General features: G+C 37.1%; 2 protein-coding genes across 3 annotated transcripts; both read right to left on the bottom strand.

The window, feature by feature from the left end:
* Window positions 1–3755: 3755 nt before the first annotated feature.
* Window positions 3756–4437, bottom strand: LOC121770276. Its single transcript, XM_042167036.1, has 2 exons — window positions 4068–4437; window positions 3756–3832 (listed from the first exon to the last, which is right to left on the bottom strand). The coding sequence occupies exons 1-2, from the start codon at window positions 4405–4407 to the stop codon at window positions 3756–3758; spliced, it is 417 nt and encodes a 138-aa protein (XP_042022970.1). The 5' UTR covers window positions 4408–4437.
* A 15174-nt stretch (window positions 4438–19611) lies between these two features.
* On the bottom strand, window positions 19612–21210 carry LOC121769797 (F-box/kelch-repeat protein SKIP25-like). 2 transcript variants are annotated; one of them, XM_042166556.1, is made up of 3 exons: window positions 20386–21210; window positions 19904–20259; window positions 19612–19870 (listed from the first exon to the last, which is right to left on the bottom strand). In XM_042166556.1, the coding sequence occupies exons 1-3, from the start codon at window positions 21098–21100 to the stop codon at window positions 19799–19801; spliced, it is 1143 nt and encodes a 380-aa protein (XP_042022490.1). In that variant the 5' UTR covers window positions 21101–21210; the 3' UTR covers window positions 19612–19798. The 2 variants fall into 2 exon arrangements, with proteins under 2 accessions (XP_042022490.1, XP_042022489.1); XM_042166555.1 differs by having other exon boundaries at window positions 19612–20259; window positions 20386–21207.
* Between the last annotated feature and the right edge of the window lie 2481 nt (window positions 21211–23691).

The following is a 23691-nucleotide window of genomic DNA, read 5'->3' as shown; positions in this document are numbered from 1 at the left end:
CATGATGAAGGAATAAATGTTCTAGGCATCCTACATTCCTTATTGTGATATGATTGCCTTTCCTATTCATATCTTCTAAGACAGCATTGTCTTAGCCTTTTTTACATGAGTTAGAGTTTTTTACTATGCAAAATTAAGTTCTCATTAACTGTGTCCCCTACAGCTACAAGAACCTCTATAACTTCTATCTTAAGATTCTCAACCAACTTTTTTACTGTCTTTTACTTCAATATCATACACTTAGGAATCATCTAGATATGTGTTTTTAACTTATCGCAAGGATTTGATTGAGAAAGAGGTCAAAGGGGAACCTTTAAGATGCTGAAAACATGTAAAAAAAAGAACTCACTATGAAGCATACCTGGAAAAGTTCAATGTGCTTTAAGGTGTTTATGTTGAAGAAATTACTCTTTATTTTTTTGAAGGAATTTTCAGTTGGCTTTGCAATATTTACTTGTACTCTAATAATCTCCCAGGTTGTATAAAATAGCAGTATGAGACATTTTGTTAGGTGTTTTTAGTCGTGATAATTTTATTTGACACGCTGCTGTATCTGATTCTGACAAACCATTGACATTTTTCCTTACTCAACCATTGTTCGAAATTGTAGGTGCAGTTAGCAAATCAGAATCAGCTTGTTGATCATTACGGCTCCAAGCACCCAAAAGAAAAGCCTCCAAGCAACTCAGGATAACAGCTAAAAAGCTTCGGGTTATTTCAGCTCTTGTTCCTTGAGAAAAGCTGTAATTTAACTCTACAGCATGTGATGATGAGTTCCCTGTTCAATTTATAAGAATGTAATCTATTTATCACCTCTCCTGTAATATTGGCCTGCACCTGCAAGGAAAATCTACACATGAATAAATTGTACTATCTTCTTTGTCTTGTTGGGCACTAGAAGGAATGAATCATGCTTCCAGAAAGTAATTGTGAACTTCAGCTCTTAAATCTTTCCAAAACGCGTAAGGGCCAGTTTGCTTTACCTGTTCGGAAATGAGAAGAAATCATAGCTGCCCATGTTTGCTTTACTATTCAACAAAGAAATCAAATCATTCTCATGCGTTTGATTTAGTTGTTTTCCAATCCATTTTTCTTGTACAAGGTAAAAAGTGACACTGTGATATGGTTCCTTACCTAGATGTTTATTCTTGCTGTAAATCACATATTCAGCAGGTATGCACAATTCAATCTCCTTAACCTTGTTGGGAGAAGAATACAATCAGGTACTTGTAATGGTGCCGTTCTTTCTTGGGCTTCTAAGTTGCGGCTCATTGTTTTGTCTGAGTATGTCGTAGCAATAACATAGACAAGGAAATAGATGGTGTAGTTGAAGAATTTTTGGGGTGACCCTGGAAATGAGCATAACAATAATACTCTATACTGATAGTCAAAGAACTTGGCATTTCTTTCAAAGACAAATGCATCTAGTATCATCTTTTGCATAAGAAAATCTTTGAATTTTTTTTGAAGTGAAAATCCAATAAACATATCTCTACTAAGGTTTTGACCATAGAGAAATTGATATTGTGTATAGCTTTAATTTACCTGGAACTTGAGGTGAAACCTGGTAAATTTGTATAATGAATTATGAAAGTATGCTTCAGAACATTTTGTATTGTAAAAATATTTCCTTTAATTTAGGATAAAAAAATTTGCATTCTATATAAAAAATTGTTTAGATTATGTTCAAGTAAGTCCATATTTTATATTGTACTAGTATTATTGTGCGGTGGATTTGATTGATTAAGCTCGCAACCCAAATAAATATGCATGTATTGTGAAACAATATAGTATCAGTTCAACATCACTTGATCACAACCTAAACAAATCTGCACCATTGATTGACAAAAACAAACAAAACGTTAACTAGTTATCTAAAATAGTGTACGAAATGTGATAAAGAAAGAGATGTTTCAGATGCAATTGTAGCGGATGACGCTGAAATTTCCGAAAATGTTTTTTTGTGTCGGAATGATTTGGATTTTGGCCATCCAACATCGTTTAGAAGGGAAAAACGTCGTTTTACTATTTCTCCAAATATTTAAAATTTCATAGCTTGTGTTTTATATCTTTTAAAACTCAAGAGTTTCCTAACCTGATACGAGTAACTCGTATCGAGAGATAACTGCGAGAGTTCACGATGAAGATATTGGTTCATTCGAGGGGAAAATAACGTCGAGCAGCCAATTATCATTCTCTAGGGTTTTTTGATAAGATAAATTGCAAGAAAAGAGAAAAGTCGATAAAAGTATGTAAATTCTGATATACTGATTGATTGAATAATATGAAGATCTCCTACACATATTTATAATATGTGGGGATATAACAATATCCTACCAAAATATAGTAAATCAAATATAATAATATCCTAAGCAAAAATAGATGTTGTACGATAATTTAATACTAAATAAATAATAAGATATGAGGGATATTGCTGAAGATGTGCTCGTATCGTAACCACATATAAATAATGAATTTTTTTATTTTGAAGTCATTATTTATAATATTTTCATTTTAGAAAAACTTGTGGTTTGGTTAATTACTTATCCATTTAAGTCATTCTCAACATGTTTTGCATCAATTTCCATCGATTAATTGCGATAAACGAAGTTTGTAAAATTCATGAAATTCCATCATATTCAAGAATAACAAAAAAAACATATGTTTGAAAACTAAGAAATTCATGATACTGAAAACAAAGAGAAATTTCGTTATTTGGGATTAATTACGCTGACCTTTCGAAATTAGGGATTAATTTCGCTAACCTTTCAGAATATGGGATCGAGGAATGTGTATTTTTCAGAAGGAGGGATTTATGATTTTTAATCTTTTTTCTATTCTTTTTTCCTATTATTTATTTTCCATTATTAATAAATGGACTAAACTACGTTATCATATTTTTATCTAAATTCTAATAAATCAATAGAATCACCTTTATTGCTTCTTTTCCTTACTCTAGACCCTTCTCCACCCTCCTCGACGGGTGCCTCTGCTATTCGCCTTCTCCGTCTCCACCCCTCTCTTCCTTCCGTCTCTTCAATCCAAAATAATAGTAGTGATGATAAATTGTTTTATGAACAAAATTGTTATTTAATAGACACTAGAATAGTTCACGCACAAAGACAATTGATTTATCAAAATTTTAATATTATTATAACATTGTATATGGAAAATATTAAAAGGGAAAATATTCAAAAGATTAACGAATCTCGTAGATGATTTATTAGAGTTTAGGTAAAAAAATTGAAAAGGGTAGTTTAGTCCATTTATAAATGATGGGAAATAAATAATAGGAAAAAAGAATAGAAAAAGATTAAAAATAAGAAATCCCTCGTTCTGAAAAATACGCACGCCTCGATCCCATATTCTGAAAGGTTGGCGAAATTAATCCCTAATTTCGAAAGGTCAGCGTAATTGATCCCAAATAACGAAATTTCTCGAAAAGGACCTAGCTAAAATACTCCTATTTTCAACTGATCATAAACAATAAGTGTGCTTGTGTGTGTGTCTAGCATTAACCAACACAAATTACTACTTAACCAACATTAAATTAAGATAATAATGATTGTAAGATAAGCTTATCAATAAGTTGAGCTATATTTGTAAATCTATAAAATACGAAGAAGAAAGACAAAAAATTAAATATGAAACTCTGTTTTTGTGATTCTCCCTTTCCTCTCTATTTGAGGAAACTCGTGTCTTCTTCTTCAACAATTTCTTGAATTTGTGTTGCTTCTGCCACCAAGTCCCAATGATCAGTTTTGTTTTGATTCTGATAGAACTTCGGGATTGAGCACACACATTTGTAATGAGATCAAAAGAAAGATAAACCCTAGTTGAACAAGAATGAGAATAAGCAATTAATTTTATTTATCAATGAATAATAATTTATGGAATTCTAGTAACGGTAGAATTCATAACCCTAGAATCTAATAATATCTTGCAAGATACGTACGAAAATAATGTAACAAAGTGAGGGAAAATAGTGCAACAAAATAAGGGAAATAAAAAAAAGAAAAGAAATTAGTCTTGGGCGGCAAGTCATGGCTCCTTTGCTTGTAGCTCACCGTTGTCTGCCTCCGTGCTGTTTTCTGGCTCCGCGTTGGGCTGGTCGGGTAATGCATCTCCATTGTGTGGCGCCTCGGAATCCCTATCAGATTCTGTTGATGAGTAGTTAGCAGTTGGTTTGTAGGGAGTCGAAACAACACTCTCTTTCACTTTTCCATCATCTTCATCTTCATTGAGTCTCTCTTTTTCATTGATGATTTCATCATCTTCATCTTCATCTTCGTTGAGAGTTGGAGTTGATGATGTCTTAGGCAATCGAATCAGGCCTCGGAATTCTCCAAACTGGATATAAGTAAAATCTGCAACATCATTCTCATCACTTGAACTACTTCCTCCCATTATCTCTCTATCAATTAACCTCTTTCTCTGATTCTCTCTTTAAGTTTTAGTAATTTGATTGTATGCTGATTCTCTATGTGTTTATATAGAGAGACATAAGTAAACCTAGCTAGTATTTGGATTTACTTAGGCCCTTTTGTTTGTGTTATACTACGTATAGGGCAATTTTTCTTCATGGGCTTCGTATAATGATACTTGACCAATGCGCATATATATCAATAATTCAATATGACCATGTCCATGTCCATGTTTTACTTTTAATTTTTCTCAATGGAGATTTCATCTTTCTCTCTCTTCTTATTCAAAATATTGAATATTTTACTATTTCTTTATAGTATATAATTTAACTCAATATCTCCATCAAATATTTTGTGTTATTCACAAAGTGACCATCTTAAATGAGACGAAGGAAGTATAAATTACTACATCCGTTCATAATAAATAATTTCGGTACTTAAAAGGTGGTTATAATATTATTAGTGATCATCTCTTTATTTGTTTGATATTACAAATACAAGGTAGCTCTTCTTCTTGCTATTACATGAGTTTGCAACAAATGCTGAGAAGGAAGCCAAAATTATACTCTATTTATGTGTCCTGAAAAATATGAACTATTTCCTTTTTAATTCGTTCATGAGAAGTATGAAATTTTAATTTTAGAAAAAAAAATTCTCTAATGAAGTGAGACTCATTCTCCACTAACAATGCTTTTTTTTCTTTTTATCTCTCTCTTATTTTACCAATTATGCATTAAAATTGTACCGAACCAAATGTTTATATTTTTCAGGGACGGAGGGAGTATAAATGAACTAGACATACATAAAAAAAATTGGTGCTTTTTGTAGATGGGTATAATGATATTATATAATTTGTCAGAAACCAAATCTTCATGAGTTGAAATAATGAAGTTGTGTAATTTTTGTTGTTGATGTTTAAAGGTGTCTGAAAGGTGAAGAATTTAATTTTAGAATGAGGGTCAATATGTCATATCTGAGTATCTGACAATAGGATACATGATTGTTTTGACTAACTCAAAGTAGTAGTATGACATTATGTTACGTGGTTACAAAATGTCAACATACTTAGGTGTCTTCTGCCTTGTCATTAAAAATCAGCTTAAACATAATTCAAATGGATTTATAGTGATTTTTCAAAGAACTTTGCTTCTATTCTTATAGGTTCAGATAAAATTGTCGTAGATCTTATATGACAAGTAATGTTGAATTCAAAATTAATCCTAATAAACTAGACACCAATGAATTATATTTTCCACAAATTAATCCCAATTCAAAATTAAGAATGAATCGAAACCCTTATTACAAATACAAACTTTAGGGGCGCCATGAGCCCATCTATGAGCTGGATTAGCCAAAGTAATTAGTGGCGTATAGAGAGAGTTTGAAGATTGAGATGAAGGATTGCATATAGGTTTGATTTCGATTTGTTTTCATATCTATCTAGCTAGATTAGGAATCAATTTATTTAGTTTTTTAACTAGTATTTGAATGATATTTGAGTTGTTCCTTGGGCCTGGTTCGTACTCATTCTTGCAAATTTGAACATCTAATACGTCACCCGAACGACCAACATCGTGAACGCAAGCCCATGTGTGTTTCCCGAACGACCTACGACATGAACACGTCTCTAGGTGCGTCTCCAATCAACACATGTCTGCAACTTCCAGCTGAGAGCTGACTCATCGACTTTGCTATTATTATGATTTCTCTTTTATCCTGTGTAATTTGATTTTTGCAGTTCTGTTTCTATGTATTTCCTTTCTCTTTATTTTTCTTTTGAGTTTGAATTACACTGGATAAATTCTTTATTTTGTATACATTTTTCAAACATGTGACATTTTTTAATTAGAACAATGATAAATACTTCTTGAATCATATTATATTTCCATATCCTTTGGCATATTGATGATGCCAGATACATCTTTAATTGCTTTAGTCTATCCTTTGATAAAGGAGTAAGGATTAATATATAAACACCATTTTAATATACCAAGGCCGGCAAATTTCTTATGGAGAAGTAAGGTCTAAGTCAAGGGAATTAACTTTAATTGTTTGGTGTGTAGAGTTGGTTGCCTACTCCTACATGGAATTTTCACTCCTTTTTCTTTAATATTTTACCTATGGATTCAGACAAACATAATGAAGATAAGTTAGCTTCCTAATTAGTACTCCCTCCGTCTCAAACAAGATGGCACACTTGAGAGATGACACGAGATTTTAGGAGATGTTTTGTGTTTTAAGTGGTGAGAGAAAATATAATTTTATAATTAATGTGTGAGGAAACTTTTTCTAAAAAAGGAAATGTGACATCTTGGTGGGACAAACTAAAAAAAAGTGTGACATCTACTATGGGACGTATGGAGTACTTTTTTGTTGAAACTTGAAAGTATTGGCTTCCTAATTATTAGTGATTAAGATGAGTATAATGAAGAAGAGAAATGTTTTAGAGACATAATAACAATGCCATAATGAGGTTAAAATGGTAATGGTATATTATATGGTATTTTTAGTTAAAATTTTATTTTATGTGTTTACTTTATTACCCCTATATTAATTTGTTTATTTATTACACCTATAACCTATTCAAGGATATAAATGTAGATTATGCATATATTATGAATGCATTTAATAAACACGTGAATCATACATACAATCTTTTAAAATATGACTGGATGATATTTTTTTATCTATTCCCCTTTTATTGCATTTATTTAAAGAAAATTTTAAAATATAGAGTAGTACTATAATTTTATTAGCAAATAAAAAATATTGGATTTCTTTACAAATTAGTTTTATAAATTTTAGTTTAAATAATTTAATAACAAATCATTAGAAGTAATAAAAATTTGTTGATCTAATATTATTTAACTTTAAATAATCAGAGTTATAAGTTTGATAGTATTAATTTTTTGTTTTCAAAGTTTTAAAAATTTTAGGACAGTACAATCAAAATATAATTACATGTCCTTAACTCATATTTTAACATTGTAAAGCTATATATTTAATACTAGTACTTGATATCGTATAGTAGTTTATGATTCTTTTATATTTTTCCTAATCAATTCGTTGGCATGTGATATATTAAAACAATCTAAAATTAGAAAAGTGGATTCATTCAATTATTTTCATACTACACAATAATTTATTGGATTTTTAATTTTTGAAAAATTACACTCGAATCTCAATAAAATTGTATATTCTTAACTCATCTATTTAATAAGTATTTTAAAATTATATATTTATATTTTTTTCTTGTCTTTTTATTTATATAAAATATATTAGAGTTCCTATCTCAATTAAAATAAAAAATATTACATTTAATAATAGCGAAGGAAAACAACACAAAAATTAAAAGAGATAAACGTTTATTTTATCATACAATTCAAAACTGAATAAGATAAACATTTATTTTTTATATACTTTTTCATATACTATTAAATAAATGTTTCATAAAATTCAACCCAAAAAAAGTTACTGTAGCATAGAATAGCACAAAAGACGAAGAAAAAACTAAAATTAAACTATAGAATGATTGAATAAAAAATTATTTAAAAAACATATAATGCTATTTAAGTAATCAAAATTTTCACAATTAAAAAATATAATTATTTAGTTATGTAGTTTGTTAATTAATAGTACTGCAATAGTTGATTCGTAATCTATATTAATGATTTTTATAAAACTAATAGTCTTAAATTTACATGACAAGAATGTTTTTTAAATCCGTTCAAAAAATTTTAATCCATTGCTTTAGTGCAAGATTGAGTTTGTCTCCGACTAATAAATATGCATTTGATAAGAATAATTAATTTGGTTTAATTTTCCTTAATTAGACATATATCTATTCAATACTATAATGTTCGGGTAAATTAAGCACAATGTAAATTATACTCAGGACAAAAAAAATTTAAGGGCATTATGGCATAGAGACATTTATGTCTCTAAATCACTACCCAATAAACAAATATTAGCTTCATATTTTACTAAATGGCTTCTTAATTAATAGTGATTAAGATGATCAGTAGCAATTGTAGTAGTACTACTTTTAATGAGAGGTTAATTTTGTGATTGACTTCTTAAATATGTGAAGGTTTCAATCGTCCATAGCACTGTACCGGAATTTAATTTAAATTAAATGTGATATGCGTGAAGAAAGTGACATATAACTGATTTACAATATAACTACCCCTAAACCTATTACAAAAGGTAGTGAAACAATTTTCATTTACTAATACCTCCTTTTTGGTTCATAACTATCACATATCTGAGGTTCTTCAACGGTGAAGATTGGTTTATAGGTGTTGCCTAATTAACTCATATTTATTTATACGCCCACCATAAAAAAATTAATGTATCATATGGATAAGTTGCCTATATTTGATTTAATGACATGTGAAAATAAATTTTATAGTATGGGATTCAAATTTGGATTTGTAAAGGGACAAAATTCGTCTATAGCTACTGCAAGATTAGTAAGTTGGTTGAAAATAAATCGTCTGGCCTAATAAATAAATAAAAAGTGCCTTTTGTTGGAATCTTGATTTAAGATGTCCGGTCAATGAAGTTTGACCAATAATAAATGTGACGAGATATTTAATTTTGGAGAATTAAATGATATAGCGTCGATCTACGTGACCGTAGTATATTCATTTTCTCAAATCCGATTCTCGGTGAGTGAGAAATAGTTGATTAAAGTTGGTCACATTGTAGCTTTTGATAAAGGTAGGAGTTGAAAGTGTAGGGAGTAATTAGCTAGTGTTAATTATCACACATAGGAGATGAGACACATCTTTAAATGTGTATTTATTAAGTGACTTATTACACTTAGTAATTATCGTGCACTAAGATGGGTGAAAGCGCCCACACGCGCGCACACACGCGCCGAGCCGAGCCGTGCCTGAGCCCGCGCCCGCGCCCGTGCCCGTTCCCTTGGCCTTGGTCTTGGACTTGGATCTTGGCAATTGGTCTTTGGGCTTGTCCCTAGATCCAGACTTAATGTTTTGGACCACCTAAGTTTTGGGCAGCAGCCTGATCAACTTGACATGCTGCGCCTTGATCAGCAGTTTGATCAACTCGGCATGTTGCGCCTTGAGCGATGACTTCAGTAGCCTGATCAACTCGACCTGCTGCGCCTTGAGCGATGGCTTGATCAGCGTCTTGATCAAGTCGAAGTCCACATGTGACGGTTGAACTAGGGCGTGTACAACGTCTAGATTCAACGTCGACCACTCCAGCTTTCAAACTTGTAATGGCCGGCGGTTACAGCCCCGCCATAATGAGCCATGATGACAGCCATCAAGGCTGAGTTGACCCCCGCAGTGGACCAAGCCTATAAATAGGTTAGTCATTCCTTGCATTAGGGGATATAACAACATACTCACAAGCATCATACTCTCTGCATAGTCTTTCTTTCCGAAAGCTCTGCCCTCTCCTTCATCCAGTTCGCCGGAGCTCTGTTGATTGCGGTGCTGCTTCACCAGAGACGTAGCCGTTTTATCTTTGGGGACGACACGCCAAACTGAGAACACTACCGGGGCATATCTCGTCTTGTGGAAAGAGGACTCCTTAACTCGGCTAAGTTTTATTTCCAGATTACAGTTTCGATTTCATTGTAATTTTCAGTTTTTAGTTCTTCCTTCTTGGGTTGTATTACGCTCGGTTTTGTGTATCTCTTGTAATTCCAGTCACCGGAAAGCATTATCCCCAGCACCTTTCTAGGACATATAAATTTGATCGACCCAAATTCCTCATAAAAGAGGATTGGCCCCGATATTGGGTCTGTTGCCACGGCGGGGATGTCGGTGACTGCGACTGGAATGGAGGAGGAGTGGGACTCGATCTCCACGGCTGGGAAGGAGGATAGTTGCCATATCCCGATTCTTCGATGCCGGGTGAATCTTCGTCTCCACTGTGCATTTTTAGAGATAGAAAAATTAGAGAATGAAAAGTGATAGAGAGTGAAATGGGTGTGATGAAGATGTGTGTGGAGTAAAAATGAAGATGGGAGGGGTATTTATAATAAAATTTATTAAAATTTTGAAATTAATAATAATAATAATAATAAAAAAACCGGCTAAGCCGCGCTGGAATGGCCGTGCAATAATCAGCCGCGGGCACCGCCGCAGCCACGCCACCACAGCCGCGTCCTCGCCGAGTAGTCGGCGAAGGACCTTCCACCCCCACCCATCTGTCCATGCCGCGCCGCCCGTGTCCTCCACTATGGATCACCGCAGCTTAGGCGACTCTGGGCCGGCCGGCGCGCAGCCCCTATTGTGGATGCCCTAATGGTATACGGAGCCGGTAGGGCTCTATATCTATGTTGACATTTCAACAAAACTAGGAAAATAAGGAAATAGAGGTAGGTCTGAAATTCGAGTACTAGTGGGTATTCGATTTGAAAAAATCGGATACCTATATTCGAAAAAAGTCTGCAATATCATTCTTGATATCCGACTTGTATGTGACTTTGGGTACCCGACCTGATACTCAATGTGGGTACCCAAGCCCGAGTAAGTATCCGTAAACCTTTTTTTGTTTTCTTCTATTTATATAAATTATATTGTGACGAATATAAGTGCTACAAAAAATTAACAAAATCCTTGATGTTCAAACATCAATTTTAGTGCTTTAATTTTTCCAATTGAATGATAATATTGACCATACATACATATACTAACATACACTATAATTTTTAATACCCTCTCCGTCCCACAAGAATATGCACTCTTTCCTTTTAGTCTGTACCACAAAAATATGCACTTTCTAATTTTGGAAACTATTTTCTCTCTAATGAGGTGTGACCTATTTTCTACTAACAATACTTTATTTACTTTTTCTTTCTACCTCTCTCTTACTTTACCAATTTTGCTTTAAAACCCGTGCCGAACCCAAAGTGCATATTCTTTGGGGACGGAGGGAGTATTATCTGCTACTCTCCCTGTTTACGAAAAATAGTTCAATTTTGTCATTTTGGGATGCTCACAGAAAATGGTCTCATTTCTTAAAATAGAAAGTTTCTCTCTCGTACTATTCTCACTTTTTCCCCTCTCTCATACTTCAACTACTCCCTCCGTCTCACCAAAGATAGTTACTTTCCTTTTTAGTTTGTCCCATTCAAGATGACTTATTACTAAAAATGGAAATATATTTATTTCTACTTTATTCTCTTTCTCTCACTTTATTCTCTCCACATAACATATAAAATAAAACTGCATAAAATCTCGTGCTGCCCAAGGAAAATGATATCTTCCTTAGGACGGAGGGAGTACTTTTTCTTCCATTTTTCTGACTTTGTCCAGTTTTTCTCTTCCACTCTCTTATTTTATCCACTTTTTTTTATTAAAATTTGTGCCATCAACAAATAAGACTATTATTCTTGGACCTAGAGAGTATATTTGTATATTGTTATAAGAGCATCCACTACGATGTCTCCATACCGTCCCTTAAACTACTATTTGAGGGCCCCACTTTACTTTTTTACTCCATCCCTTAACTAAGGGACGGAACCTGCAACGCTCCGTCCCTTAACCGTCCATTAAACCGTCCCTTAAATTACTATTCATTCAATTTTATTTTTTATTTTTATTTCCAACCAATTCAATTAAAACAAACACACTTCATATCCAAGCCCCCTAGCTAAAATGGTTGAGGAGGGTGGCAAGGATACCGCACCATCCAGGAGGTCTTGACTTCGAATCCTGGATGGCGCAACTTAGGATTAATTTCCCCTGTGGGCCTTTACAAGGCTGGTTGCCTTGGGGCTTGGCAAGCTGATGGGCCTGGAACCCGTCTCGGGTGGCGGCTGTTCATGGGCGTAGACCCGTCTCGGGTGGCTCCGTCTCAGATGGCGGCTACTCACGGGCGCAGATCCGCCGGGGGTGCCCAGCTGGTTGGCGGCCTGTGTACGAACCACAAGGGGCTGGTTGGCGGCCTGTCTACGAACCATGAGGGGCTGGGAAATGGCTGGTTAGCTTGCCGAATGTATCTCGAACTCCTAAATATGTATGTCCGGCAATGTTGCAAATAGCGGGCTATAGCGCCGATATAGCGCCGCTATAGCTGCTGAAGCAAGCCACCGCGAAGATATCCTCTGTATTGGATATACGGGCGCTAAAATCGCTAAAGCGAGCTATAGCGCCGCTAATGTACGATAGCGTAGCGGTGTCGATAGCTGCGCTATGCTTTTTTTTTGTTGCAGCAGGCCAAACGTCAAGCCGGATTAAAAAATTGGCCCAAAAGTAGCCCACTACGTGCATGTAACCCTATTTCTTTTGGTTCCCTACTCCCGTATCTCTTTGACTGATCGTATACGGCGGCGGCGGCGGCAACGATTATTACGACGGCGACTGCGGCAGCGACCGGTTGGCTACGAACGGCTTGGCCCGTGCCATCGACGCTAGATCCTGCACTAGGACGACGACGACGAACACTGCAGTGCCTCGACGAACGTCCGACGATCACGGCGGCGGTAGCAAATGGCTGACGAACATCAATCTCAGAGTGCGCCAGGCACCCAAATGTCCCAAAGCCAAGGCAAGTTTCATTCGCATCTCTATCTGCCTCTAGTAATTGGAATTCTGTAGAGTTGAAGTAAATTAAATAGCTAATTCAAGTGGTGTCAACTGTAGGCTTTTCAAGCTCCGGGTCAACAGCTCAAAGAGTTGCACAAGCAAATGATTCAACCGACCCAGCATGGAAGTATTGCACAATGCCAGATGTGACAAAAAAGAATTCTCTGAAGTGTAACTTTTGTGGTAAACTTTGCCATGGTGGTATAACTAGGATCAAGTACCACCTTGGAAATGTTCCTAAGTCTAATGTTGTTTTTTTTTGTAAAACGCTATTAGCAATAGCTGCCGCTATAGCTGCACTATAGCCGCTATAGCTTTTTCGGGAGGACTCCGCTAAAATTGATAGCCCGCTATTTGCAACATTGATGTCCGGAGGAAAAAAAACACACACACACTTCATTAAAAAACACACAACATAAAAAAATTACAACTTAGAATTTAAAAAAATAAAAAACACACAATTAAAATCCTAAAAAATTAAACGTTGCATAATTAAAAACATACAATTAAAGAAAATAAAAAAACTACTCCGCCGGCGAATCATCCCCCGAAGGCGGTGGAGGTGCAATAGGAGGCGGAAGACCAAGTTGTGCTGCCATATACATAATTCCGTTCTACCAGGCTTGGTATTGGGAGGGCGAGAAGCGGGAAGTGTCCGCCATTGTGGCAGTCATGTACACCGCCATAAGGGTGTTCGAGCCTCCCAGCCCGATCCCGAGCTCGCCTGGCTTGATTCGCCTCGGCCCTTCGTCGCTCTAGCCGCTTTCGCCGCCTTCGTCCCTTGCAGCCGATGACGCCCACGGCTGGGTACCCCGTCATCGCTACCCTCACCGGTGTCACCAGATGAGTATTAGCCACTCGTCGTGTGCTTCGTGCGCTTCGAGGTTGAGCCCGAGCTAGAGCGGACACCGCCGGTGCACTGTTCCTCGTCCTTGACGGCCTGCCAAACATTTGAATTGTTTGCCGGTGTCCTGGTTGTAGACGCGCAAAGCCGCCCTCAGAATGTCGGCTCCCGTGGCGTCGCTCTGGTAGTGAGTCGTTTCGGTCGAGTAGATGCCCCAGAATTTTTGACTTGTCTGTCGACTCGGTCAAAGTGAGAGCGGAGCATTTTATATGTGCGCTTGCGGGAGCCTTACTGCTTGATCTGGTGGTAGGTCTCGAGGACCTTTTCCTAGAAGCACTTCCAGGGTTGTTGATTCCCGACGATGGGATCGTACGAGACGGAAACCCAGGCGTTGTACACCGTCATCGTTTCGTTGTTGCTGTACGGATGCTGACCTATATCCTCGTCCTCTTCCTCCTCCTCGCCCGCCTGGGCTTCTGCCCTGGAGCTTCCGCCCTGGAGCTTCCATCACCTCGGCCTCCTCCACTGCCTCGGCCTCTTTCCCCACCTCGGCCTACTCCCGGCGTGGGTTCAACAAGAAAATCCTCTCGGGTCTAGGATAATCCCTGCGAATACCGCGGGGTGGAGGGACGTGCATATGCATCCACGTCAAAATTGGGTGGTTGGTACCCCCGGCGTCGCCGAACCCTGGGTGCCCGGAGTCGATGAACCGGAACACCCAGTGTGTTGTACATGGTCTCCCAATCGCCGAACGCGTTGAGATCCCACCCGCCGGAGCCTCCACCGCCGGAGTTGCCGTCGCCGGACATTTTATGATGAGATGTTAGATGAAAATTGGAGAGGAAATTGAGATGATTTAGGAAGAATAGATGTGTAGTTGTGTGTGAAATGAGGATGAATTAGGAGTATTTATAGAGTAAAAAATTAATTAAAAATAAAAAAAAGAAAAAGGATATATAAACGGTAATATTGCCGTTTACAAATTTTAATTTTATTTTTTAAAAAAATTAGAAATTTTTTTAAAAAAAGATTTATTGCGTCAGCGCGTGACGACGCCACTCGCGGGCCTGCGAGTGGGCGTCACACATGGCGCGTGGCGAGACGGCCCGTCTCGTGTCTCGCAGGGACGAGTCGCGGGACGGGACGGTGGGCCGCAACGCGTCGCGCGAGCGTTTTGTCTCTCCGCGACGGAACGCCGGACGGTGCGCGCCGCATAATGGATGATGCCCTAATAGTGCGACGGAACGCGGGACGGTGGCCGCTTAGAGCATCTCCAATCATACTGCAAATCCCATCTATGCAGTAGATTGGAGCTCCAACCATACTCAAAAACGCATCCCAAATCTTTTTTTTTTTTTGCGATTTTGAACAGTGGCGACCCATATATGGCGTTGCACTGTAGCAAACGCAAAACCCATTTTATAATTTCTGAAATTGCATTCACACCCTCCTTGTTTGAGTCTGTTTCGAATAGAGCAAGAATATCAAGGTAGAAGTGAGAGCACAAAAGTTTGGGGAAGAAGAAGAACACGGTTTGGTGAAGAAGAACACGGTTGGGAAGATGATGAACAGCAAATGGGCTTCATTAATATTTCAACTACATTTCAACAAATGGGCTTCATTATATAGAGAGGTGGCAGTGTATTTCGTTTTACATACATACACAGTGCATTTTTATAGAGAGGTGGCAGTGTATTTCGTTTTACATACATACACAGTGCATTTTATTGATTGTAAATTTTTAATGTATTCTAATTGTATTCTAATTGTAAATTGTAATTGTATTTCATTTTACATATACTGTGCTTCAGTAATATTTTTAATGTATTCTATTGTAAATTTTTATGAAATTTAATACTGCAAAAAATAAATTAAATAATAGATACTTAATAATAAAAAGTAGTACATAACATAAATAAGTATATTAAATCATTTAATTATATTTGGAAATTTATTAATAAAGTGTTGTGGTGTTAATGTATATATATGTAGTATAAATTATGGATAAAGTATTGTGAGGGTAATGTGTAATTTAAATAAATATGTAGGTTATGATATTAATATTATTAAAAATTATTTCTTTCGTATAATTTGCAATATTTATGATGCTAATATTACAAAAATCTTAAATAATAGATATTTAATAATAAAAAGAACATAACATAGCACATAGTGGTGCTACAAGTGGAAATGATATTACAACGACATAAATAGAAAATAAAAGACAAACCACAAATTACAATAACTAACAAATGAAAATGACTCGCACCACAACCAGAAGTTGAGATGACGACGAGTGAAGATGTTCAATTTCAAGAGTACATGACTCGGTATGCCGCAATAAGAAATAAAGATGCACATCTGGAACTTCGAAATGCATTAGTTGATCATTTGTGGGAAAATTTCTCAAATATGCAATCTTGAATTTTAGCTATTTTTTCGTGTTGTCCTATGTTTTATGTAATTGTAATGTCTTTAAATATACTGTAATTTATGTTTGGATGTTGTTATAGTATGTTTGATGTATTTTAATTTCCAAGTTTGTGTATTTTTAATTGAATATATAATATATTTAATATATATATATATATATATATATTAATATAAATTGACGTATTAAATTATATAATTACGTTTGGAAAATTATTGATAAAATGGTGTGGGGTTAATATGTAATTTAGATAAATATGTAGGTAAGATTGAAAAAGTAAAAAAAGTAGGTGAATATGGAATATTCTTTTGGGTTTGCGTTTGGTGTAGATGGTTGGAGTTTAATTACTGTTTAATGTGACAGACCTGCAAAGATGGATTTTGATTTTGTGTAAATGGTTGGAGATGGCATTAGAGCATCCACAACCGTGCTCTTGCCAGCGGCACGGTTGTGAGCCCGACCCCACTTTTTCTGCCTGCTCTTTGGCAAGAGCACAACACCCACAGCTGTGCTCTTCCCCAAGGACGAGCACAATTAATTTAAAATTCAATTACACAAAAACATTTCCATAATACTAAAATTCATTAAAAAACCACAATAAATATTACAAATTACAAATAAAATAAAAAAGACATAATTAAAATCCTAAAAATTAAAAATTACATAATTAAAATCATAAAAATTAAAAATTACATAATTAAAATACTAAAAATTAAAAATTACATAATTAAACTCCTAAAAATTAAAAATTACATGATTATTGGCTAATATTACCCGAGGAAGACTACGCATCCGGCGGCACCAACCCCAATTATTTTTTGAGACCCAATATCATGTCCTCGTGCGTTTGAAGTTGCGTGAGGGTCATAGTTGACCTATCGGCCATATTGAGTTGGGTCAAAAGGGCCCATAACGAGTTGTTCGGGGGTGGAGGTGGAACATAGGGTGCGGGTTCGGGGGCGGGGGCAGATGGAGTCGCGGCGCGACGGCGTTCGGTCGCCGCCTTCTTCCTTCCTTGCGATCGGCGTCGGGAACCGCTTGGTCCGGCGTCGGGGCTACCCAAGTTAGCTTCGGCGAGTTGGCTAGCCACTTCTTCGCCGGCGTCGGATAAGGATGCCGACCGTGAGCGTTTAGAAGAGCCGCTAGAGGAGGATGTTACGCCTCCCAGATACTTCGGGTGCGTCCTCGTTTCCTGCCAAACATTTAGGTACTTGAACGACTTACCGTTCATGGATTGGTAGGTGCTCAGCGCCGCAGTGATGATGTCGACCTCGCTCCGGCCGCTCCCGGCATTCCGCGACTCCTGGAGGAAATAGCCATTGAACTTGCCAATTTCGTCGTTGGCTCGGCCGATGCAGTTGCGCACCATACTCTCATTGCGCTCGATCGTTCCCGGCGGCCGGTTTGCATTGTACCACCGAGAGACGCGCCACCAAAAGTGATCGCCGGATTGGTTCGTGCCAACCACCGCATCTTCGGATATTCCCAAGTACGCCTTGAACAATCTATCCATCTCCGCCGGTGAGTACAGTGTGCGGACACCGGCGCGAGATGGAGGAGTCGGAGTTTGGGAAGGGACGGGAGGCCTAGGCTTCGGTGTCCACCCGTATCGCCCATCGGAGCCACCTTGGTCGTCGACCGGGTATGGTCGGTAGCCACCCGGAACGCCCGAATCTTGGGTGAGAGGAGGGGCCGAATAGTCCGTTTCCGGACTAGGAAACGGTTGTGAACCGAACCATTCGGGGTTCCAACCGTGGGAGCCGCTTGGGTTATCGTCGTGACCGGACATAGTGGTGTTGTAGGGTGTGAGAGAATGAAGATGAAAATGAATATGAGAGATTGAAGATGAGAATGGAGATGAGAGAATGATGATGAGAATTGTGTAGTTTGATGTGAATTTTTGGGAGTGAAATTGGGGGGTATTTATAGATGAAAGTGTGTATTTTTTGGGAGTAAAAAACCATAACCCCAAATTAAAAAGTGGGAAAACCGGTTATAAACGGCATATAATTTTGTATTGGGACCGTGAATTTTTTTAATCGGTTTTTTTAACATTAAAACCCGATTTTTTAAAAAAAATATTTAAACACTATGCCGTTGACGAATGAGGGCGCGCGACGTCAGCTGCTCGCTGACACGGCGCAAGCGCAGCGGCGACGGGTGGCGTCCGTGCCAGCGGCGCGGACCGCCGTGGCGACGGACGCCACCGTTGTGGATGCTCTTAGTGGATGCGGCTGGCACGGACCGCCATGGCGATGGACGCCACCATTGTGGATGCCCTTAGTGGATGCCCTAATAGTGCGGAATGAAAATATCCAATGTGCTGTACCAATATGAATCGCTGGCGCGGACCGCCGTGGCGACGGACGCCACCGTTGTGGATGCTCTTAGTGGATGCGGCTGGCACGGACCGCCATGGCGATGGACGCCACCATTGTGGATGCCCTTAGTGGATGCCCTAATAGTGCGGAATGAAAATATCCAATGTGCTGTACCAATATGAATCGTTGGCTTACTGCAAAAATGATTATAATATAATATATAGCACATGATCTGTACTTGTGCAGAAGATAAAGTCGACGAATTAGAATCCTTTTAAAGTGCATCCTGAAAAGTTGTCTTTTGTCTTTTAGCTGAAATCAAATGTCTATTAACATATTAATATATTTAATCAGATTATTCATTACTAGTAGTAGTAGTTTTTTTTTTACTAATTTAGTATATTGACCACAAAAAAAAGAGGAGATATTTTCCAGAAAGAAAGGAATAATATTCACTATAAGCAAAATTGACAACCACAATTTTAAAAAGTTACTATAATATATAAATAAAAAGAACGAACCAATTAAATTTGTTAACTTGACCCTCGTTCAGTCAGTTTAGTTTAAGTATTTCTCCCACAATTTTATAGTATATCTATTAATATAACATTAAATTTGATATTTTAATATTATTTTATGTAAAAGAGAGTATTATAATTATTTCTTGATAGTGTTAAAATCTATCTAAATAGTACTCCTACTAAGTTTTTATTTCTAACTGGAGAGTTATATAAACCTGAATAGTTATTAAATAAATGTAAGAAATATCTATGATTGATTATACCAACCAAACTAAATTAAAATACTCAAGATGAAAATTGATAAAAATACGATTAACCCATTCATTTCTTAGGAAATAGTAGTTTTTCCTATCCGATTACCTCTATAGAGTGATTTTATTCTAGTTTTACGTACTTATTTTTATTATAGTACCTCAAAAATCATTATAAATATTACTAATAATCAAATATAGAATATATTTAAAATCATAACATAATTGATTCATTTTTATAATTTCAGATAAATAAATGGAGAATTAATTTATTCTGAAATCTTCTTTACAGAGTAACGTGGCGTACTCCAATTCCATAAACAAAAACCTCACAATCAAACAAATACTAACCTTTTTACCTAAACAACAATCCATTTTTTAAACACTATTTCAAAATTACACTGAAAAAAAAACAAATAAATGAATCAAATAAATTTCAGGTAGCATTGTTGCTCAATCGAGGCAGTATATGAAGCGCCGAGACTTGGAATCCAGGCGGCGCCGCCACCTCCCACAGCCGGGCAGGAGGCGGCGCCGCCACATCGACCACCACAATGGTGCTGCCGTCGGCCGCGGATCCGCAGACCTTGCCACCGGCTGCGGCGAGGTGGTGCACGCCTTTAAGCCTCTCATCCACCATCAGGTGGGCCCACACGTCTTTGGCGTGATCGTATTTCTTCAGGAGGCCTTTTGATTCGTCGACGGCGTAGATCGTTTCCTCGTCCATTGCCGCCGCCGGCCCCCTCCACCCCGCCAGCATCCCCTCCGGCATCTCCCCCCACGAATCCTTCTCGATGTCGTAGATTATCCCCTCCTTCGTCGCACCGCCGCTCACGTTCACCATGCACAATTTGCCCCTCCATCCCACGCCGTCGATCGCGTCGCGGCTGAATTTCCCTAATTCAATTCAATTCAATTACGATTTCAGCAAGTTGACCTAATTAATTGATTGATTCAAATTATTGGATAAATCCTAGCGATTATGAATCGATGGTTGAGAATTAGATTCAAATTTGACGTTACCGTCTTTGAGATTTCGCATCTTCTGCCAATTCCAGCGGCGGCGGTGGCGGAGTGAGTCTACATCCCACTTCTCGACCGATCTGGCGACGCCGGTGTTGTATTGAGATCCGACGCCGCTGGCGACGAAGACGGCACCGCAGCAAGCGCCGGAGGCGCACCACCGGCGGGGGGCGGCGAGCGGCGGTCCGAGCGTCCAATTTCCGGAGAGCGGATCGAAAATCATCGGCTGTGATAGCGCGGGGAGGAATTCGTCGTTGGTGGCGGCGAGGACGACGAGCTTGCCGGCGACGGCGACGGATTGGACGGGGATCCGCCGCGAGATGAAGGAGGGGTGGCGGAAGAGGAATCTGAGCCGCCAATCCGGCGGCGGCGGGGGGAGCGGCTGCCATTTGGCGGAGATCGGATCGAAGGAGGCGAATTGCGGTGAATTCAACAAGAGGTGGTGTTGGTGGAGGTTATCGGCGGGGAGAAGTAGGGCGTAGAGAGAGGGAAAAGGGGGGAAAGAGGGGGACCAAATTAGGCGGCGCCAAGAGCTGCAGACGGCGTAGAGTTTGGAAGGGGGGACGAGAGAGAGGCAGATGTGGCTCAGGTGATCAGGGATTCCGGTGAGCAGCGGCTGGTGGAGGTGGTCCGCGGCATCATCCTGGTGGTGGCTTGGCCTTTTTGCGGCGGAGATTTGATGATCGAGAGTTGTGGTGGAGATGGGATTGCTCATCGGAGAGGTAAAGGGAGGAAAGAAGAGGGGCCTTCAACTTTGATTGATGCACTATTTCATAATGAACCCATTTAAAAAAAAATATTACTCCCTCCACTCGCACGTATTTCCTTTTTGGGCATTCCAAGTTACTTGCACTCTTTCCATTTTTAGTAAAATTTTTTACCTATAGCCGTCATTTTTGACTTTTCTATACACTCATTCCTTAATCTCCGTGCCGAAAAGGAAATGAGCGAGTAGCTCGGACGGAGGGAGTATTTGTTAAGAATTATTTTAGTAATTTAAATTATGTATTTAAGTCGAGAATAAAAGGCAAAAGCTGGATAGTAGCAGACGCCCACTTGTACATGTGGTTAATTACAGTTTTGCCATTGTGTCTTCATTCCATGGGAATCTGAAATCGCTACTTTTGGTATTCCTGAGTAAATTGGATTTATTTCTATAATTGGGTTGATACTTATTTGAAGCAAAAACAAATTGGATTATATTTAAATTTCTTAAGTATTCGAGAGGTAAATATATTCCATCCAAAAATAACATCTCACGAAAAGTTGATTTAGTGAAGCATATAACAATACTCTCTGAAGTATGAACTATTTTTGTTTTAATCTATTCCTGAAAAGTACTCCCTCCGTCCCCCAATTTGAGTCACTCTTTGACTCGGCACGAGTTTTAAGGAAAAGTTTGAATGTGTGGTGTAATAAATGGAGTTAGGTAGTGAAATGTGGGGCCCCTTTGACTTTTGGTGTAATGAAGGGTAATTTTGATATCCAAAAATGGTAAGTGGGAAGAGTGACTCTTATTGGGGGACGGCCAAAAATGGAAAAGAGTGACTCAAATTGGGGGACGGAGGGAGTATAATTTTCTAATTTTAGAAACTATTTTCTCATAATCAAGTAAGACACATTTTTTCACTAATAATATTTTAATTACTTTTTTTATTTCACTTTTACTTTATTAATTATATATTAAAATTAAATATTTATAGTATTTTTTAGATACGGCAGTATTAAATAATTATATGTTTCAATGCTTAATTGCTTATATCTGTCCAATAGAAACGTGACGCTTGGTTAGGATTGTAAAAACAATTCTTTTATTAAAAGAAAGCTAGTGTATTAGTAGGATTTGGAAGATTGTACAGGTAATTAAAGTTCGCAGAGTACATTAATATCGAGCTAGCTAAACGTAGGATGATTTAGTGTGAACTTGTAAAAAAATCACCCTAGTTATTGTATATTTCAATTGGAAAATTAAGCAAATTAATACTCCCTCAGTCCATAAAAAATATCCTCATTTTACCATTTAAGATATCTACCAAAAATAATCTCATTTCTAAAAGTGAAAAGTTTATATTTCATATTTTACCTACTTTTTCTCTCATCAACTTTTTTATCTCGTCTCTCTTATTATATCAATTTGTCATTAAAACCCGCGTCGCATATTTGGCCCAATAATTCAATATTTCTACCTAAAAGATATAAATACCATTTAGAAAAATGTTTAATTTGTGAAGACTTGTTCGCTATGCCTATTGTCTTAGGACCATTTTACCTTAATTAAAAGATTAATATACTTATATTTCAAACAAAAATTAATCTGAATGACCTAACTTCCACACACTAGTTTATCATGCATTGTCGTTTTCAAAGGGTTTGAGTTAACCTTACATGAAGAATAACGCAACGCGGGTAAATAGCAATAAAGAACATTTTTGTAGATTTTGATTAGAAAATAAGAAATTAATAATTTATTTAATATTCAAATCTCTTTACATTATTACTCTTTTATTTTTATTGTAGATACTCTTTACGAATTAAGTCCAATGGAGGATATAATAGTCATTAAATTATTATAGTATATGGTAGTAGTACTTATTAAATGAAATAAATATTTTATAAAATTACTGGCAAAAAACTGTTTTTTAATTTGAATTATATACGAAAGCCAGGTGAGGGCAACCTCGTAACTTCAACTGTATATTCTTAGAATAATGAATGAAATGTTTTACTAATATTTTATGAATGCAATAAATGCAGATAGAGATACAACGACAACAGTTTGGGTAAGAGAAACATAAATGCAAAAAGCGCAGGAAGCTCAAATTCGAATCGAAAAAAATCAAAGAAATTGTATTGGATAAAAGTTAATTCGAGACTATGATAATTATTTGGTCTTAAAATTATTAAATTAGAGGCAGAGTAAATATCAATTTCTAATCTTTATTTCACTCTTTTCCCCTAACCATACACGTTTCACAATTTCGATATTAATGGCGTAGTGGTGGTAGTTAATTAGCTTGGGTTAAAATTTAGACTGATTCAATTCCTTGATATTGAAAAATTGTATTGACAATCTTTCTAGAGAAAGATATTGATTTTTATCATATTTAATTTCTCATGGAGATTTTCAGCTACCCCACATGATCTTTTAGTGTGAATAAATACGAAATAACAATATATATTGTAATGTAACATTATCGGTATGATATAGTTGCTACTTCTACTATATTAAATTATAATTTTAATTTGTACTTTTACTATAAGTAAAATAACACATGAATTTATATGTCACAATCATTTAATATTTTG

The sequence above is a fragment of the Salvia splendens genome, chromosome 16 (genome assembly GCF_004379255.2).
Source record: "Salvia splendens isolate huo1 chromosome 16, SspV2, whole genome shotgun sequence".
NCBI lineage: Eukaryota > Viridiplantae > Streptophyta > Magnoliopsida > Lamiales > Lamiaceae > Salvia > Salvia splendens.
This window is presented reverse-complemented; position numbering and strand designations above follow the sequence as displayed.

Bases quoted from the DNA above. Each gene is read 5' to 3' on its own strand.
- LOC121770276 (XM_042167036.1), bottom strand. From the start codon at position 4,407: ATGGGAGGAAGTAGTTCAAGTGATGAGAATGATGTTGCAGATTTTACT. The intron at 3,833-4,067 runs GTGAGCTACAAG...TTGTTCAACTAG, and splicing joins CAGCACGGAGGCAGACAACG to GGTTTATCTTTCTTTTGATC.
- LOC121769797 (XM_042166555.1), bottom strand. From the start codon at position 21,100: ATGAGCAATCCCATCTCCACCACAACTCTCGATCATCAAATCTCCGCC. The intron at 20,260-20,385 runs GTAACGTCAAAT...GAATTGAATTAG, and splicing joins GATGCGAAATCTCAAAGACG to GGAAATTCAGCCGCGACGCG.